At 39.5% G+C, this 20,442-nt stretch overlaps 1 protein-coding gene across 11 annotated transcripts in view; it reads right to left on the bottom strand.

The window, feature by feature from the left end:
• The window catches only part of Srpk2 (SRSF protein kinase 2), a 218,734-nt gene that overhangs the window by 25,341 nt on the left and 172,951 nt on the right, over positions 1-20,442 (bottom strand). For 8 of the 11 annotated variants that reach the window (XM_059257199.1, XM_059257196.1, XM_059257202.1 and 5 more), the window contains 2 exons: positions 1,899-2,064; positions 765-790 (listed from right to left, as the gene is read on the bottom strand). In XM_059257199.1, coding sequence (XP_059113182.1) covers positions 765-790; positions 1,899-2,064 — 192 coding nt within the window. The remainder of the gene's footprint in view (positions 1-764; positions 791-1,898; positions 2,065-20,442) is intronic. The other 3 variants (XM_059257198.1, XM_059257201.1, XM_059257203.1) reach the window with 1 other exon arrangement.

The following is a 20,442-nucleotide window of genomic DNA, read 5'->3' as shown; positions in this document are numbered from 1 at the left end:
GCTTTCTTTGCTGCTGCCTATATCCAGAATCATTCTCCCTCCTTAACAACAAAAACAAACACCTACCAAGACAGGTGGCCAACAGCAATGTCTGTGTTTGGCTCTTATACTGAGCTGCAATCAACAGCCAATTTAACATGAACTTTCAGAAAGAAGCATATAACATAAAAGGACAAAAAAGGAAAAGCCACAGTTTTCTTGACCTCCAGCTACAGCCGTATGTCTTGGAAAGTATTGGCAATGAGTACCTTTAAAGATTCATAGGCCCATAAGCCCAAATCCATTATCAGGATAGAACTATAAAAGGGATTTGGATTTTCTGGCAACAATTCATCAGATTTGAACTTCTTTTCCAAGATAATAGGTCCACAGAACAGATGACACTCACTCATACTTAAAACAGCTGGCTATAAAAAGTTAAAAGGGTTTTGGCAAATAAGATACTTAAAGGCTAAGCAGATGTAATTTTAAAAAGATTAAAAGAATCTTTTAACTTGATGTAAAACCTTGCAATTCACTGAACTTGGCCTACTGTAGAACAGAGAGCACAGAAGGAGACTGGTCTCACAGTAGCTTTGACTATTCCCATCCATGGCAGGAAGACAAGCTGTTTTGGGGGACAGAGGTGGAGGGTGGAATACAGAGCATTTATTAACATGTCTGCTTTTAAATTAATAAAGACTAGAACATTTGCTAAATAATTTGAGAAGCTCAATAGAGAATAGTCTCTTTTGACATGCTGAATATACATGTAAAATACTTACAGGTTTTTGCTGTGGAGCCGTACTCACTAAAACAAAACAAAACAAAATGGACATTCAGAGGAAAACAGGTACCTTTGGACATTTTGATTTGAAAAATGAAATAATACTGTCTTTTAACAACTACCCAATTTCAAAAAACTTAAAGCTCTGAGGTTTCTAAAGATAGGAACCAAGAAAAAGTTTACGCAATGCAAACACACCACTGACTCTTACAGGGTACAAGAAAAGCTGTTCATATATAAGACGCTTGTCATGCAAACAGTCTCTCTCAAAGCACTGACTGACAAATTGAGAATGGAGGAAAGAAGAAAAAGTCTGTTATAGAGCCAAACATGTTTATGTTTGAAAACTACTTGAAAGCATCATACAACTAAACTAAATCACACAGTACAGCCCACCTCATCAATGATGCTAGAAGTCAGCCTTACAAGCATTAAAAACTTCGTAAATTGGTTGCATGAGCTAATACCATCATGATGGCATATGAGATGAGGCAAAAGCACACCTCTTAGAAGCCCCTGTCAGTCACAAGACTTTTATCCCTTTAGTCTGTACATTTGCTGGGCAATGTACCAGGGCACAGGCAATGTGGTTACATTGGAAGCATAGCCAGCACTTCACTACCACCAATGAATTCTATGAAACTCAGAAGAAAAACTATGGTAATGCTCAAGTGACCTGGTCCCCTATCCCACTCCCCAGCCCTCAATCTTTCACAGCTAATACCCAATATATCAGTTAAACTGAGAAGGATGCAGCTACACTAACTTAAGAGAAGAAAAGAGTTTTATGAAATCTAAATCAGAAAAAATTCAGATGACTGCAGGTAGGCTACAAGAAATCTGTTATATATTCTCCTTAGCGATTTCAACAACACAATGACATGCTCCTATGTAAATGAAACAACAGCTAATAATTCAGGTGGTCTTTTAGTAAAGGGCAAAGGTAAGGTAGTACAAACAACTAAAATAAAATTAACTAGAACATCTTCTCAAAAAAGTTATTTTCAGCAAGTCCAAACTCTTAGAAAAAGTTCCTAATATATATGCATCAAACTCAACTGTCTTCAATGCATAACTTTGAAAGCTCATAGCCCCCAAGCAGACTGAAGCAGTGAGGGCACAGCTCCCTCACCTGCAGACCCAGAAGGAGGAGGAGCACCTGCTTTCTGCCACTCAGTAGCCTCGGCTGCCATTCTTCGCACATATGCATCATCTACACACATCAAGATGTTTTCCGGCTTTATGTCGGTATGAATTATCTTGCATTTACTGTGTAGATAATCTAACCCTTGAAGGACCTAGTCAGAGTAAAATAAGAAATAAGAAAAGAAAAGACTTATTAGTACTTTTATTGTATAACTTGTTTAGTCACAAAATATGTAGTTTTCCCACATATTATTTCCATATATAAAATGGAGTACAATTTTATAGGCACAGAGGATATTTACTTGAAAAAGAAGAATTTCTTCACAGGCAAACAATGTGCATCACTGTAGAACTCATTTATGCTCACAGACACAAATGAATCTCTCTATATGTCCTTAATAACAACTTTATACAAAAATAAATCCAAGCCTTGAGAGATGGCTCAGTTGTAAAGAGCTCTTTCAGAGGCCCTGGGTTCAGTTTCTGGCATTCATATGTGACTCACAACTATCTGTAACTCCAGTTCCAGTAGATCCAGTGTCACCTCACCTCTGCAGGCACAAGGCACACGCAGTACACATATCACACACACACACAGGAAAAACAATCATACGTATAAAATAAAAATGAATACACCTTTTAAAATTTTCAAACCTATATACATGATTTACAGCTTTAAGTGTACAATTCTGTTCTTTAGATTGCAACATCACTATCTAATTTAGAACATTTTCATCACTCCATAAAGAAATTCCATACTCAGCAGTGACTTCCTATCTCCCTCCAATTCCTATAAGTCCTAATCACTAAACTCTGTGCCTGACTCATATCAAGTGGTCTCTGTGTGTTTGGGCAAACACATGTGATGTGCATTCACTTACATACACATGTGTGGAGGCCAGAGGTCAGAAGCAGGTACATTCCTCAATAGCTCTTTCTCGCTACCTTTCTGCTGTTGTTGTTTTAAATAAAAAAATACTGGGTTCTCTTACTAAGCCTGACACTCACCAATTTGTTTAGAATGGCTAGTGTGGCCAACAAGCCTCAGGATCTTCCAGGCTTTGACTCACCAGTGCTGAGACTACAGACACACATCAGTACACCAGGCCCTTTATATATAAGGGTACTAGGAACCTGAACTCAGGCCCTTAAACCTATACAAGCCCCTTACCAACTGAGCCACCACCCTAGCCCCAAAGTGCTCTTTTTGTAAGTAGCATAATGATTGAGGCTCATGTTGGGTAGCATGCATCAGTTATTTACTTCTTTTTGTTGCTGAACAGTATTCCCCTATATAGACACATGGCACTTTTTCATTTTTACATATGTAAGTGTTTTGATTGCATGTATAAATATGGCACTACAGGTATGTCTGGCACCATCAGAAAGTATGAGAACTCCTGGAACTGGAATTAAGAATGATCATAAGCCACCATGTCAGTGCTGGGAAACAAACCCAGGTCCTCTGCAAGAACAGCAAGTGCTCTTAACCACTGATCCATCTCTCCAGCCTCCACTTGGCATATTCTTTATCCATTCACTCAATGGGAATCTCAATTGTTTCTACTCCTTGGCTACTGAAAGTAATACCTCTATACACATCCATGTGCAGGTTTCCATGTGGTTATTACCTTTTTGCTTTTCATGGTTATACACTTAGGGGAGGGGAAATATTAGACTATATGGCAATTATAATTAGTCTTCTAATGAACTGCCACATTGTTTCTCACAGTGGCTGAACCAATGTACAGTTCCACAGCCATGTATGACGGCTCCAATTTCCTTCATGCTCACCCAAAACTATCATCTTTATTTTATCTACTCTTAATGGGAACGAAGCTGTATTTCATTATTGTTAAGTTTGATTGTTTTTCAGGGTTTTGCTTTTTTGTTTGTTTTTGAGACAGGGCCTTACTATGTTGCTGAGGCTAATCTTGAACTTGTGAACTCGAGCAAACCTCCTACCTTATGTTTACTTTCAATGCTGCAGAAAAGGGAAGATTTAATTTAAACAAAAAAAAATATACTTAGTTTTTATATAACACTACAATAAGGTGACAAATAAAGTTGACAAAGCTGAGCGGTGGTGGCACATACCTTTAATCCCAGCACTCAGGCGGCAGAGGCAGGAAGAGCTCTGTCTCTGTGAGTTCAAGGCCAGCCTGGTCTACAGAGATAGTTCCAGGACAGAAAGGGCTACACAAAGTAACCCTGTCTTGAAACAACAATCTTTACATATATACTTTACTGTTCAATACTGTGGCTTGGGTTGGATATGCAGCCAGTGGTATACTAAATTACCTACTGTATAAAGCCCTGGTCAATCCCTAGTACCACAAACAAAGAACAAAAGCCAAGATTTAAAAAAAAACAAAAAACAAAAACCTCAATTAAAATAAATTTAAACTGAGCTGGAGAGATGGCTGAGCAAGTACTTGCCTTGTAAACCTGAGAACCACAATTTGGATCCCAAGAAACCCATGTTCTTGTCAGATGAACAAAGCAGGCCCTCCTATAAAGACAGAACATGGAAATCCCCAGAATTCCTAGCAAGATTAGCTCTATTGGAGAGTTCTAGGTTTATCTAAGAGACCCGGACTCAATGAATATGGTAAAAGAATGACAGCGTGATTTCTGACATCAACTTCAGGCCTTCACACGCATGTGAACCCACACACATTAGCATAAACACTCATATGCAAAAAATTAATATATACACCTATGTATACCACACACATGAAGAATGGAAAAAATACCATTAAACCTTGGATAAAACACTAAAAGACCAATAGTAAGAAAGACATCATTATATATTTTCATAAAGAGTAAGATTACACTCATCCAAAGTCTAATTCATTGATACTTCATATATCATCCCCTACTGTGTAAACCAAGTGGAGTTTTATATTTGAACAAGATTGAATAATAAATTAGCAAGGTGATAGTGGCACAGTCCTTTAATCTCAGCACTCGGGAGTATAGCCAGGACGAGGACTACACAGAGAAACTCCATCTCGAAAAAATTTTTTAAAAAAAGCAACAACAACAAAATATTAAGATGATTTCCACTGTAATTCGCTTCAAATATTAACCTAAAGCAAAAACATCTATATGTCTTTCTTTTGTTTATTTTTGCGACAGGGTTTCTCTGTATAGCCCTGGCTATCGTGGAACAAGATCTGTAGACCAGGCTGGCCTTAAACTCACAACAGATCTGCCTGAGTCTAGGATTAAAGGCATGAGGTACCACCACCCAGTGTGTCTTGCTTTCTTAAATTGTCTTTCAATCACCTTTTCATGCATATATTGCCCTTATCTTTCCACCTTAGCCTTTCAGTTTAAAGACTACTTCATTGTGTAGTAGGCTTTGCAGGTAGGCACAGGCATGACTCACTATGGGAACAGAAGATTAACATTAGTTTCTACTGTGTTGCCTGCCCTCCTGCCCAAAGACTTTCCTTACAAAGTACTGCTGCAATGGCTGACAGAGAATACAAGACCCCAGCACTGAGATAATTTAAGCAAATTAACTGAGAAATACAAATCAGGCCAATGGGTACCACCAACAACCAAATCAAGCTGTCTGGGGGAGAAAAGCAGAAACTACAAGGGTAGTTCTGCTCCTCGAAAAAGTCAAAGTAGGGTGCAGGAGTACCAACAACTACCAGAGAAAGACTTAGCCAAAACTCCCAGCAATCCAGTTTGCACAGACAAATAGCTCTCATTTGCCCCTCCTCATAATACATAGCACCAGATGGGGACAGCTAGAGTCAGAAGGATCTGGAAGGCCTTTTAAATCAGCCAGCAATTCACTCCATAAATTAGTGCTGTTCTCAAACTTGGTCAGAGAGCTTCTGTTTGCAGTAGGTAGCAGATAATACAGAGGATCCTGACTGGTTTAAGTGCTGACAGTAAGTGACTGCTGAATGGTCTGTCTTAAACCAGGGCATCTGTATGACCAGTACCTACCTTTCAAGGCTCAGGGAACACGGAGGAAGAGGCAATGGAGTATGGGGAGGAGTGTTGTAAAACCCTGTCTCCTGGACACTTATAGTGTTGCACCCTTGACCTCATAGCAGGTTCGGAGGCTATCATCACAAGACTAAGTTGTGCCCCACATCCCAACATCCAAGCCTGGGTAGAAATAGGCATGTAAGGCCACACCTCCAAGGGCAGTTAATGGCTACTGAGGGAGGAAAAGTCATTTTTCTTCCATGGCACAGCCACTGATAAGTTGCCCATTACCCAGTAAATCACCCCACACCCATGCACGTACCAACAACCTTAATTAAACTCAGTGGGTGGTTTTTTGTTTTGTTTTTTTGTTTTGTTTTGTTTTTGTTTTTGTTTTTTTCATGACAAGAGAGTAAGAGGAGGATGTGTTGGGAAGAAGTATTCTAGGGGCACAGGAAGTGGGTAAGAAGGGAATGGGAGGTGAATATGATCAAAATGACATTATAAAATTACCAAGGAATACGTTTAAAAAGCAACCAATGTAATTTGTTTCCTTGATGTTTTCACCAAATGTATTGGAAAGGCAGTCACTAAACATTCAGACACCACACAGGACAATGGGAAAGAAAACTCAACACTGGGACTTCATTGAAACTCTTACTCAAATATTCACTCACAGTGTTATCCCAGACAAGGTGCTTAACTTTCATAAACTTCCGCTTCTTTATTTTTAGGGGAAGGGGGAAATCAAAGAGAGGTGTGTGTGTGTGTGTGTGTGTGTGTGTGTGTGTGTGTGTGTGTGTCTGTGCTCTCATGCACTGGCATGCACATGCGTGTATTTATGGACGAGTTAGAGGTCACCCTCACATTTCCCTCCTCAGAAGCCACACTCGTGCATTTTGAGACAGCATCTCTCACTGGGACTTGAAGCTCACCAATTAAGCTAGGCTGGCTGGCCAGCAAGCCCCAGTAACCACCTATCTCCATTTCTCCAGTTCCTGGAATGACAGTGGTTCCCAGCTTTTTATATGGGTGCTGGGGATCAAAGGCAGGTCCTCAGGCTTGCATAGCAAGTACTTTACCTATCTCTCCAGCCCCAGGCTTCTATTTTAATATCTATTATAAAAAGTAGAACCATATCCATTAGACTGATACATAGTTAAGAAATTAAAATGATCTAGAAGACAAACAAAAAAAAGGTCCAACACAGAAAGCCCAAAACCAATAGCAGAACTGACCTGAGACAAAAGGTTGTACTGGCAGGGACAAAAGGCTATTCCTTCCCACATCACTGTAACACTTTTCTGGGTCTCATATCTCTTAGTGTTCAATATAAAAGAATTTAATTGATAATTTTATGGGGCATTTCAGAAGTAAAACTTGGATTTCATAATGTTTTCATGTTTTTAAATTCTAGATACCAGAATAAAAATCTTTAGTTGATGACATCATTTTCACAAATGACATTTCTGTTCTTAATCAGAAAAGTTTACAATGATAAAGTACCCCCAAAATAACACTGATGAGCAATCTTATGAACATTTATGCAGGACAACAACAATGACTGAAAAATAAGAACAATCCATCAAGCTTCACATCCAAAGGTAGACTACCTCTCTGTTATTCTTCACATTGTGCTTGTCTCACTACCTTACAAACCCAATGGGTATCAGCAGGAGGAGACAGCAGAAATTGCTGGGAAAGCTAACCTCAGTCCAGTGAGGCATCCTAAGGTAGAGGCTATCATTATGCATAGAGGAAAAGAGTCTCACCAACGTCTTGGTGGGGAGGACGCCTCTCAGCTCAGAAGCAGGTGTCAGCAGATCTCAGCATGTGAAGTCACGCTGACAGTGAGGCAGGAGCGCAAAAGAAGAGAAGGCAGAGCCCAGTGTAGACAACTAGGTTCCCCCAGGTAACTGATTTCTAGTTACAGAACTAGCTAATGACAGGCTCAGAAAAAGTTCCTTCCTGCCAAATTTCCCTGTTACATAGGGCATTTGAATAAGCTGCTCAGTAAGGTGTCTTTCTGACCACCCACAACCAGACCAAAGATGAACCACTGCGGGATTTAACACCTCATCCTCTCTACCATGACTTGCTTCAAATAGGTCCTGTGATCTTACATATAGATAGCAGTGGATTAAGTCCAGGGAAAGGTGGAGACTCCCCTAGAAAGCTGTGCCTGGTCCTACTCACTGTCCATATGAAGGAAGCTTCCCCAGAACTGTAAAATGCAATGAGAAACAGAATGAATAATTTTCCAAACTATGTTCTAATCCTGGTGACAACCTGGAGACTTTATTCCTCCCGTGTCTGAAAAGATGACAAGACCATGGCCCTTTCCTGACTCTTCATTGGTATCAAACTAATGAAGCACCATAGATCCCAAACAGGCAGCCAGGAGCTAGCACCCTGCAATGGCCCTAATTTAGATATTAATTACTGTGGGCATGCAGGAAAACACCAGAGTGCTCTCCACAAGACCAGAAAACTTCCTACCAGATAACCTCAAGCATCATAGGCTTTCTCTCCCTCAGTAAAACCAAGTGGAACAAATTCTACAAACTGACTATAAAAGCTGCGATGGAGAAGTATGGAAAATTCCCGTTACAGTGAGAGAAGACACTCAACGTTCTGCAGTCTCCATGTGAGGGCAGCACAGAGCAGGGAGGTAGAAACAAGACTAAGCTCTCCTAAACTAGGATCTTTGAGTTGATAATCCAACATTCTAAAGAGAATTCTAAGTTAACACAGAATCACAGGTGCTATGCCACACAGAATAAAATTGGATTTCAAAATATTACTATTTTAAAATAAAAGCTTCTAGTCTAAAACTGAACCACTAAAATATAGTCACAACAGTAAATACTGAGTAGAGTATCAGTGCTGAAGTGAGACCACCTGCTGGGGTCTAAGCATCCATAGAGAACAGGCTTGGAAAAGCACTGACCTTTAAGGTCCCATTAAGCTTATATACTGCAGGACATAGGAAAAACTACCTATTTCACCAAATCTTCCCCCGCCCCCCACCCTGAGAAAGGGTTTCTCTGTATTGCCCCGGCTGTCCTGGAAATCGATTTGTAGACCAGGTTGGCCTCAAGCTCAGATATCGGCCTGCTTCTACCTGCCAAGTGCTGGGATTAAAGGCATGCACCACCACTGCCTGGCAGTTGTTTATTATTTAAATGCTTTATTTGTGTAATTCTCTAGAACTCTAAATGATTTTCAAAAATTGCTGGGAGATATTAACTGGCTACAGCCCACAACTGGATTAACAACTCAAGAATTAAGTAATTTATTTCAAACCTTTCAAAGTGATAAGGATATAAATAGTCCAAGAAAACTATCAGCCAAGGCTGAGAGAGAATTAGCTCTGGTAGAAAAGAAATTACAGGATGTACATGTAGATTAAATCCAGAGCTTGACTGTATTCTGTTTAATTTACCTTCTATTAATTCTCCCACAGGAATTCTTGCAGAGAAAAGATAATATCTTAGAATGGACTTTTTTTTTTTTAACCACAAACAGAGTAAAAAAATTAAATACCTATGTAGAAGAGGTTTCTGAATTTATTCTGAAAGGAAAACTGAGATTTCATCAATTAGCAGGACTAGACCTAGCAGAAATTGTGGTAACTTGTACTAATGCTGAAACTGCCTCATTATGGGCAGAAAAATGAACACTGGCAAAGAACTTGCAGTGATTTCTTGGGAGAAATTAGCAACAAATATCCCAAAGGCAAGACACTACAGTTTATAAAAAACTAATTGGATTCTCCCTCATACAATAAAGGGAACACCAATTTCTACAGCCCTTATATTCTATACTGCTGCAAATAAATCAGGAAAGGCAGGTTATAGTCAGGAAAATTAAGTAAAGTGGCTCAAAGCCCTTATGATTCAGTTCACAAATCAGAATTAGATGCTGTTCTCATGGTATTATTAGATTTTCCAGAACCTCTTAAAAGAGTTACTGACTCTCAATATGCAAAGAGTTGTTCTACATATTCAAACTGCTGAACTTATTCCAGATGATTCAGAATTAACTTTCTTATTTATTCAATTACAAGAAATCAGAAATAGAAATCATCCTTTGTATGTAACCTATTTCAGATCCCATAAAAGTCTACCAGGCCCTCTAGCACAAGGTAATGATGAAACTGATCAGCTTTCAATAGGAAATGTGCTAGAAGCCTCAGAATTTCATAAGAAACACTATGTTAACAGCAAAGGTTTGAAGAAAGATTTTTCTATCACTTGGCAAAAAAACAAAGAAATTATAAGGAAATGTCCTACTTATTCCTTGTGTAACCAAACTCCATTACCTGCAAGGAGTAACCCAAAAGGTACTCAATGAAATGAAATTTGGCAAATGGACGTGTTTCATTTTGCAGAGTTTGGAAAATTAAAATATGTACACCATACCATAGATACATATTCAGAATTTCAATGGGCAACTGCTTTAAGTTCTCAAAAGGCTGACTCTATATTTACACATTTATTACAAGTCATGGCCATTATGGGGATACCTGCACAACTGACAAAGTTTCAGCAAATGTATTTAGTAAAATGGAACAGTTTTGTGCATATTATAACATAAAGCATATTACAAGTATACCATAAAATCCTACAAACAAGCAATTATAGAAAGATCTAATTGAACTTTAAAAAATATGCTTAGTAAACAGTAAGGGGTAATAAAGACTCCCAAAGATAGAATACACATTCCTTTATTGACTCTAAATTTTTTAAATGCTAATAAGCAAGGAACAGTAGCTGCGGAGAGACATTGGATAACAGAAAAAAACTACTGAATTAAATTAGTCTGTGTACTTTAAAGATGTGTTGACCTCAGAATAGAAAGCAAGATATGTGTTGCATTGGGAACGAGGTTTTATTTCCACAGGAAAAGAAAAGCTATGGATACCATCAAAATTGATAAAGGTTAGAGTTTTTAGAGCCGGTGCCTATGGAACAGAATACTCACTAGGCTGTGGCCTGAGCGGCCAGGCCACTGCTTAGAGAAACAGGCCAGTAACTGCGGAGATGTAATTGCTGGCTGAAATAGCAGATTAGGGTATAGCCACTGAGCCTAAGTTAAAACTCTACCACTGAGCTGTATCTCTTTTTTATTTTCATTCTGTACAGTCTCACTCAATTGCTCAGGCAGGCCTTAGAACTTGATCTTCCTGTGTCTGCCGGATGTGCAGCTGGGATTATAGGCTCAGACTGCTTCCTCTGGAAAAAACAAACCAAATTCTGTCCTGCTGTGGGATGTTCTGTATGGCAAATGTGTTGCTAATTAGTCAATAATTAAAACACTGATTGGCCATTGGCTAGGCAGGAAGTGTAGGCGGGACAAGGAGGAGAATAAAGCTGGGAAGTGGAAGGCTGAGTCAGAGAGACACTGCCAGCCGCCACCACGATGACAAACAGCTTGTGAAGATGCCGGTAAGCCACGAGCCATGTGGCAAAGTATAGATTAAAGGAAATAGATTAATTTAAGCTATAGGAACAGTTAGCAAGAAGCCTGCCACGGCCATACAGTTTGAAAGCAACATAAGTCTCTGTGTTTACTTGGTCGGGTCTGAGAGGCTGTGGAACTGGCAGGTGAAAGAGATTTGCCCTGACTGTGGGCCAGGCAGAAAAACTCTAGCTACACTGTCCAAATAGGCATTTCATTCCACTCTACAGTTAAAATCTTACATTATGGAGGGGTGTGTGTGTGTGTGTGTGTGTGTGTGTGTGTGTGTGTGTGTGTAAAGAAAGAATAAACAGTGACTTAAGTGACTGGACACAGGCTGAGTACAATTCCAATACATCACTATATTATTTACCAAAAATAAGTAAATAAAAATCTTGACCTCTAAAACTAGACTAATCAAGGTTTCACTTCTTGCTCCTCTACTTTCTATATTAGTATTAGTATTAGTATTTAGTATGAGTATATTCCACATGTTTGCAGGTCCCAGAGGATGCCAAAAGAGGTGTCAGAATGCCTGAAGCTGGAGTTACAGGCAGCTGCAAGCTGCCCACCACAGTGTGAGTACTGGGAAATGAACTAGGGTCCTCTGGAAGAGCATCAAGGTTCTCTTATGCACTGAGCCATCTCTCTAGCTCCACTCACAATTTTTTAAATTTACTTCCTGACTTTAGGAAAATTGCTTAGGCTCTATATTCCTATTTCCATTTCCATAAAATCAAGAAAGAAGGAATGCCTATTTTATAGAACTGTTAACAGGTTTTATAGGAATAAAGTATGCCAAGTACTCAGAAATAAGCCTAGGTCACAGCAAGCTATGAATAAATACATGATAATCTAATGAGGACAGCACCGTTACTATTCATACTTTACTTCTAATAACATGATGGCTTAAGGTTATATAAGTGGGGCAGAGTCTTTTGACTCAAGTAAAGTTTATCTAACTCCACACTCAAGCTCTCTGATCACAGTGTAGATTACCTCATGGAGACAAAGCAGGAACATGGTAGCAAACACAAGCAAAGGGAAGTCAGGGTAGTTTCTAAATGAGGAATAAGAATCATTAAAGTAAGGCTTTACTCATGAGCCTCCACCCCAACTGAGGAGATATGCCCAGTGGATGGTTTCTGGGGGAGGGAGAGTCAATTTTCTTTAAGGGAGGATGTGGCTTCCTACAGGTGGACCATACTCCAACGGAAGGGTATTCGTGAATATACTGACAACATGAACTGGATTCAGTAGACTGTCAAAAAAATAAAATAAAAACAAGACAGAAAGTTGGGAGGGGGTAGGAGTGGATCTTGGAGTTAGAGACAGGAACGAGTATAACTTTGATAAAAAAAATATATTGCATGAAATTCTCAAGAGAATTAGAAAAAAAAAAAAAAGAAGGTAACTTGTAGTGCAAAGAACAAAATGGAGTGGCTGGTCCAAGGAGAATAGAGAGAGGCCTATGAAAAGGTACAAAGTGCTACATCCTGAGCACATTAGCAGATATAGCAGAGTATCCTGTGGTGATGATGCAAGTGACAATACAGCAAGAATAACTAGAATGTAGTCACCTATACCTGTTTCTCAGGTGGTGGTAGCAAGTCCAGTAGAAAAAGAGTATAAAGAAAATAAGCTTTGAGAGTCTCCCCTTTAGGACCTAGGGCCTGGGACACAACCAGTCCCTGGGAACCCCCACACATTGCTGCCCTAGTTGCCAGCCAACAGGGAAGACTCCTGTGGGCACATGCACCCATCAAAACCCCCTATCAGACCCTGCAATGTACAAGACCCACACCCTACCCCAAACCTACCCATCCCCCTGCGACCCCAGTGGCTTCCTGAGACACAGAACCCACCAGCTCTCATTGGACCAAGAGAGGCTTCCTGAGACACAGAATCCGCCAGCTCTCATTGGATCAAGAACCCTGATAGGACTAGGAGCAGCTCCCTGAGACACAAAATCAGCCAGCTTGGATTGGACCAAGAGCAGCTCCCTGAGACAAAGAATCCAGCAGCTCCAATTAGACCAAGAGCTAAGACTGGACCCAGAGTGGCTTCCTGAGACACAGACATAGCAAGCACAGATCAAGCCAAGAGCAGCTCTTGCACCTATTGGAGGAAGAGATGCATAGACGCCAGTGCAAAAATACATACAACAACATAAAGAGCAATATGGCATCACCAGAACCTAACAGGTTCTACAAGAGCAAGACCTGATAATCACAGCATAGAAGCAGCAGAAAAAAAGTGACCTTAAAAATAACTTTATGAAGATGACAGAGGCCTTCAAAAGGAAAATGAAAAATTCCCTTAAAGAAATTGAGGATAACACAAAACAAAAAAATTGGAAGAAATTAATAAATCCCATAAAGAAAGCCAAGAAAACCAAGAAAAAGCAATTAAACAGGAGAAGGAAACAGTTCAAGACCTGAATATTGAAATAGAAACAATGAAGAAGACACAAACCTAGGGAATGATGGAAATAGAAAATCTGAATAAATGAACGGGAACTATAGATGCAAGCATAACCAACAGAATACACAAGATGGAAGAGAGACTCTCAGGCGGGGAGGATACAATAGAAGATACAGATTTATCAAAGAAAACACTAAAAGCCAAAAAAGTCATAACACAAAACATCCGGGAAATCTGGTACAACATGAAAGGCCAAACCTAAGAATAATAGGGATAGAATTAGGAGAAGAATACCAATTCAAAGGCACAGAAAATATATTCAACAAAATCATGGAAGAAAACTTTCCCAACTGAAAGGAAATACCTACGAAGAACACCAAATAGACGAGACCCCCAAAAAAGTCCCCTTGGCAAATAATAATTAAACCACTAAATATACAGAATAAAGAAAGAATATTAAGAGCAGCAAAGTTAAAAAGCCAAGTACCATATAAAGACAGACCCATCAGAGTAACACCCGACTTCTCAGTGGAGACACTGAAAGCCAGAAGGTCCTGGACAAATGTAATACAGAAACTAAGAAACCACGGATGCCAGCCCAGACTACTATACTCAGCAAAACTTTCAGTCACCATAGATGGAGTAAACAAGATTTTCCAAGGCAAAACCAGACTTAAACAATACCTATCCACAAATCCAGCCCTACAGAAAGCACTAGAAGGAAAACTCCAACTAAGGAAGTCAGATGCACCCACGAAAACACAGGCAATAGATAACCCCACAGCAGCAAATCCCAAAGAAGGGAAACACACACAACCACCAAAAGGTAACAAGAATTAACAATCACTGGTCATTAATATCTCTTAATATCAATGGACTCAATTTGCCTGTAAAAAGACACAGGCTAACAGAATGGATACAAAAACAGGATACATCCTTCTGCTGCATACAAGAAACACACCTCAACTTCAAAGATAGATACCACCTCAGAGTAAAAGGCTGGGGAAAGACTTCCCAATGAAATGCACTTAAGAAGCAAACTGGTATAGCTATCCTAATATCCAACAAAATAGACTTCAAACTAAAATCAATCAAAAGAGATCAGAGGAAGGACATTACATATCCATCACAGGAAAAACCCACTAAGATGAAGTCTCAACTCTGAACATTTGTGCCCCAAATACAAGGGCAGCCACATTTGTAAAAGAAACATTACTAGGGGCTGGAGAGATGGCTCAGAGGTTAAGAGCACTGACTGCTCTTCCAGAGGTCCTGAGTTCAATTCCCAGCACCCACATGGTGGCTCACAACCATTGGTAATGAGATCTGGTGCCCTCTTCTGGCCTGCAGACATACATGTATACATAATAAATAAATAAATCTTTAAAAAAAAAAAGAAAGAAAGAAAGAAACATTATTAAAGTTTATTTTCCTGTTCTTGTACATGTGGATGACTGGATGTGGTCACCGAATAAATCCTGCTATTGAAAAAAAAAAAAAAAAGCTTAGATCACACATCAAAGCCCACACATTAATAGTGGGAGACTTCAACACCCCACTCTCACCAATGGTGAGGTCTGCCAGACAGAAACATAACAGAGAAATAAGGGATCAAACTGATGTTATGACTCAAATGGACTTACTAGATCTCTAAAGAACATTCCATCCTAACAAAAAAGAATATACCTTCTTCTCAGCACCCCATGGAACCTTCTCTAAAACTGACCACATACTTAACCACAAAGCAAATCCCAACAGATATAACAAAAATTGGAATAACCTCCTGTATTTTAACCGACCACCATGGCTTAAAGTTAGATTTCAACAACAAAAATTAAAAAAAGCCTATAATTACATGGAAACTGAATAATGCTCAACTGATGCTATTGGTTTAAATCACCAATGGGGAAAGAAAGAAAGAAAGAAAGAAAGAAAGAAAGAAAGAAAGAAAGAAAGAAAGAAAGAAAGAAAGAAAGAAAGAAAGAAAGAAAGAAAGAGGGAGGGAGGGAGGGAAGAAGAAAGAAAGAAAGAAAGAAAGAAAGAAAGAAAGAAAGAAAGAAAGAAAGAAAGAAAGAAAGAAAGAAAGAAAAGACTTCCTAGAATTCAATGAAAATGAAAGTACCACTTATGGGACACTATGAAAGCAGCGCTAAGAGAAAAATTCATACTACAAAATGTTCACATAAATAAGATGGAGTAATCTCAACTTAACAGCACACCTAAAAGCTCTACAACAAAAAGAAGCAAACTTACCCAGGGTGAATAGATGCTAGGAAATAATCAAATTAAGAGCTGAAATCAATAAAATAGAAACAAAGAGAACAAAACAAAGAACCAATGAAACAAAGAGTTGATTCTTTGAGAAAATAACCAAGATAGACAAGTCCTTATCCAAACTAACCAAAAGGCAGTGAGAGAACATCCAAATTGGGCAAATCGGAAATGAAAAGGGAAACTAACAACAGACAATGAGGAAATCCAGAGAATCACCAGGTTATACTTCAAAAACCTGTACTCCACAAAATTGGAAAATCTAAAAGAATTGGACAATTTTCTAGATAGGTACCACATACCAAAGTTAAATCAAGAGTACATAAACAATTTAAATAGGCCTATAACCAATAAGGAAATAAAAACAGTCATTAAAAGTCTCCCAACCAGAAAAAGCCTAGGACCAGATAGTTTCAGCACAGAATTCTATGAGAATTTTAAAAAAGAGCTAATACCAATATTCTTCAAATTGTTCCACATGATAGAAACAGAAGGAACATTACCAAACTCTTTTTACAAGGCTACAGCTACCCTTATAGCTAAACCACACAAAGATGCAACAAAGAAAGAGAATTACAGACCAATCTTCCTCATGAACATTGATGCAAAAATACTCAATAAAATACTGGCAAACCGAATCCAAGAACACATCAAAGAAATTATCCACCATGATCAAGTAGGCTTCATCCCAGAGATGCAAGGATGGTTCAGCATACAAAAATCTGTCAATGTCATACACCATATAAACAAACTGAAAGAAAAAAAAAAAAAACCACATGATCATCTCATTAGATGCATTAGATGCTGAAAAAGCCTTTGAAAAAATGCAACACCCCTTTATGATAAAGGTTCTAGAGAGATAAGGAATACAAGGAACATACCTAAAGATAATAAAGGCAATTTACATCAAGTTGACAGAAATTAAATGGAGAGAAACTCAAAGCGATTCCACTAAAATCAGGAACAAGACAAGGCTGTCCACTCTCTCCATATCTATTCAATATAGTACTCAAAGTTCTAGCTAGAGCCATTAGACAACAAAAGGAGATCAAGGGAATACAAACTGGAAAGGAAGAAGTCAAACTTTCACTATTTGCCGACAATATTATGGTATACATAAGTGACCCCAAAAATTGTACCAGGGAAATCCTACAGCTGATAAATTCCCTCAGTAAGGTGGCAGGATACAAGATTGACTCAAAAAAAAAAAAAAAAAAAAAAAAAAAAAAAAGCAGTAGCTCTCCTATATACAAATAATAAACGGGCTGTGAAAGAAATCAGAGAAACATCACCCATAACAATAGCCACAAATAATATAAAATACCTTGGGCTAATTCTAACTAAGCAAGAGAAAGAGCTGTATGACAGGAACTTTAAGTCTCTGAAGAAAATATCAGAAAATGGAAAGATTCTTCCATGCTCTAGAATAGTAGGATTAACATAGTAAAAATGGCGATCTTACCAAAATCAATCTACAGATTCAATGCAATCCCCATCAAAATCCCAACACAATTCTTCACAGACCTGGAAAGAAAAATACTCAACTTCATATGGAAAAAGAAAAAACCCAGGATAGCTAAAAGAATCCTGTACAATAAAGTCACCTCTGGAGGAATTACTATCCCTGACCTATAGCTATAGTAATAAAAACAGCTTGGGCCGGGTGGTGGTGGTGGTGGTGGTGGTGGTGGTGGTGGTGGTGGCGGCGGCGGCGGCGGCGGCGGCGGCGGCGGCGGCGGCGGCGGCGGCGGCGGCGGCGCACACCTTTAATCCCAGCACTCAGGAGGCAGAGACAGGCGGATCTCTGTGAGTTCAAGGCCAGCCTGGGCTACCAAGTGAGTCCCAGGAAAGGCACAAAGCTACACAGAGAAACCTTGTCTCGAAAAACCAAAAAAAATAAAAATAAAAAAATAAAAATAAAAACAGCTTGGTACTGGCATAAAAACCAACACTTAGAACAATGGAATTGAATTGAAGACCCTGACATTAACCGGCATGCCTATGAACACCTGATTTTTGACAAATAAGTCAAAACTATACAATGGAAAAAAGAAAGCATATTCAACAAATGGTGCTGGTATAACTGGATGTCAACATGTAGAAGATGGCATATAGATCCATATCTATTGCCATGCACAAAACTCAAGTCCAAGAGGATCAAAGACCTCAACATAAATCCAGTTACACTGAACTTGATAGAAGAGAAAGTAGGAAGTAGTCTTGAACACACTGGCACAGGAGACCACTTCCTAAATATAACACCAGTAGCACAGACACTGAGAGCAACAATTAATAAATGGGACCTCCTGAAAATGAGAAGCTTCTGTAAGGCAAAGGACACGGTCAATAAGACAAAATGACAGCCTACAGAATGGGGAAAGATCTTCACCAACCCCATATCTGACAGGGGGCTGATCTCTAGAATATATAAAGAACTCAAGAAACTAGACAGCAAAATACCGAACAATCCAATTAAAAAATGGGCTACAGAGCAAAATAGAGAATTCTCAAAAGAAGAATCCCAAATGCCTGAAAGACATTTAAGGAATTGCTCAACATCCTTAGTCATCATGGAGATGCAATTCAAAATGACTCCGAGATACCATCTTATACCTGTCAGAATGGCTAAGATCAAAAACACTGATAACAGCTGGAGAGGATGTGGAATAACGGTAATACTCCACTGTTGGTGGGAATGCAAACTTGTACAGCCACTTTGGAAGTCAGTATGGTGGTTTCTCTGAAAATTGGGAATCAATCTTCAAGACCCAGTTATACCACTCTTGGGCATATACCCAAGGAATGCTCAATCATACCACAAGGATACATGCTCAACTATGTTCACAGCAGCATTATTCATAATAGCCAGAACCTGGAAACAACCTAGATGCCCCTCAATCGATAAATGGATTAAGAAAATGTGGTACATATACACAATGAAGTACTACTTGGCAGGAAAAAACAATATCATGAAATTTGCAGGCAAATGGATGGAAATAGAAAATATCATCCTGAGTGAGGTAACCCAGACTCAGAAAGACAAACATGGTATGTACTCACTCATAAGTGGATACTAGATGTAAAACAAATGATAACCAGACTACAACCCACAGCTTCAGAAAAGCTAGCTAACAAGGAGGACCCAAAGAGGGACTCATGGATCACCCTGGGAAGGGGAAATAGAAGAGATCTTCATGAGTAAACTGGGAATGTGGGTAAGGGATGGGGGATGAGAATATAAGGGAACAGATGGTTGAGCTAGAACAGGGACAGAGTGGGAGAGCAATGAAAGAGATACCATGATAGAGGGAGTCATCATGGGGATAGGGAGAAACAGGGTGCTTAGGGAAGTTCCCAGGAATCCACAAGGATGACCCCAGCTTAGACTACTAGCAATAGTGGAGAGGGTGTCTGAGCTGGCTTACCCCAGTAACTAGATAAGTGAATACCCTAACTGTCATCATAGAGCCTTTCTCCAGTAACTGATGGAAGCAGATGCAGAGAGCCACAGCCAAACACCAGGCCGGGCTCCAGGAGTCCAGCTGAAGACAGAGAAGAGGGATTCTATGAGCAAGTGCATCAAGATCTTGATGAAGAAACCCACAGAGATAACAAAACCAAACTAGTGAGAACTTATGAAATTTAGACCAACATGTGTGGAGCTTCCATAGGACTGGACTAGGCCCTCTGCATGAGTGAGACAGTTGTATAGCTTGATCTGCTAAAGGGGCCCCCTGGCAGTAGGATCAGGATACATACCTGGTGCATGAGCAGGCCTTTTGGAGCCCACTACCTATGGTGATGGGGGATGGGCTTCAATCTGCCTCTACTGAAGGTACCAGGCTCTACTGACTGCCCATGGGAGGCCTTACCTTCTTGTAGGAGAGAATGGGGGCTAGGTTGGAGGGGTGGGAGGAGGGAAGAGGGGGATCTGTGATTGGTATGTGAAGTGAATTTAAAAATTTTCTTAATAAGAAAAGAAAAGAAGGTCTGGGGCTGGAGAAATAGCTCAGCAGTTAAGAAAACTGTCTGTTCTTCCAGAGGACCTAGGTTCATATCTACACCACACATACAAAATAAAATAAATTATCTATATTAAGTGTTAAATATTTCAAGCTTTATCCAAGATAATTACAAGACTCTTCACCAGTTTCAACCATTTTTTTTTGCCAGCACAGGGTGTGTGTGTGTGTGTGTGTGTGTGTGTGTGTGTGTGTGTGTGTCTGTGTGTCTGTCTGTCTGTAGACAGGGTTTCTCTCTGTGTAGCCCTGGATGTCCTGGAACTCACTCTGTAGCCCAGGCTGGCCTCAAACTCACAGAGATCCGCCTGCCTCTGCCTCTTGAGTTCTGGGATTAAAGGCTTGCACCACCACCACTGCCTGGCTTCAACAAGATTATTTTTAAAAGAGCTTCATGAG

Source organism: Peromyscus eremicus, chromosome 3 (genome assembly GCF_949786415.1).
Source record: "Peromyscus eremicus chromosome 3, PerEre_H2_v1, whole genome shotgun sequence".
In the NCBI taxonomy this organism is placed as follows: Eukaryota; Metazoa; Chordata; class Mammalia; order Rodentia; family Cricetidae; genus Peromyscus; species Peromyscus eremicus.
The sequence above is the reverse complement of the archived record's forward strand: the minus strand, read 5'-3'. Positions and strand labels throughout refer to the sequence as shown.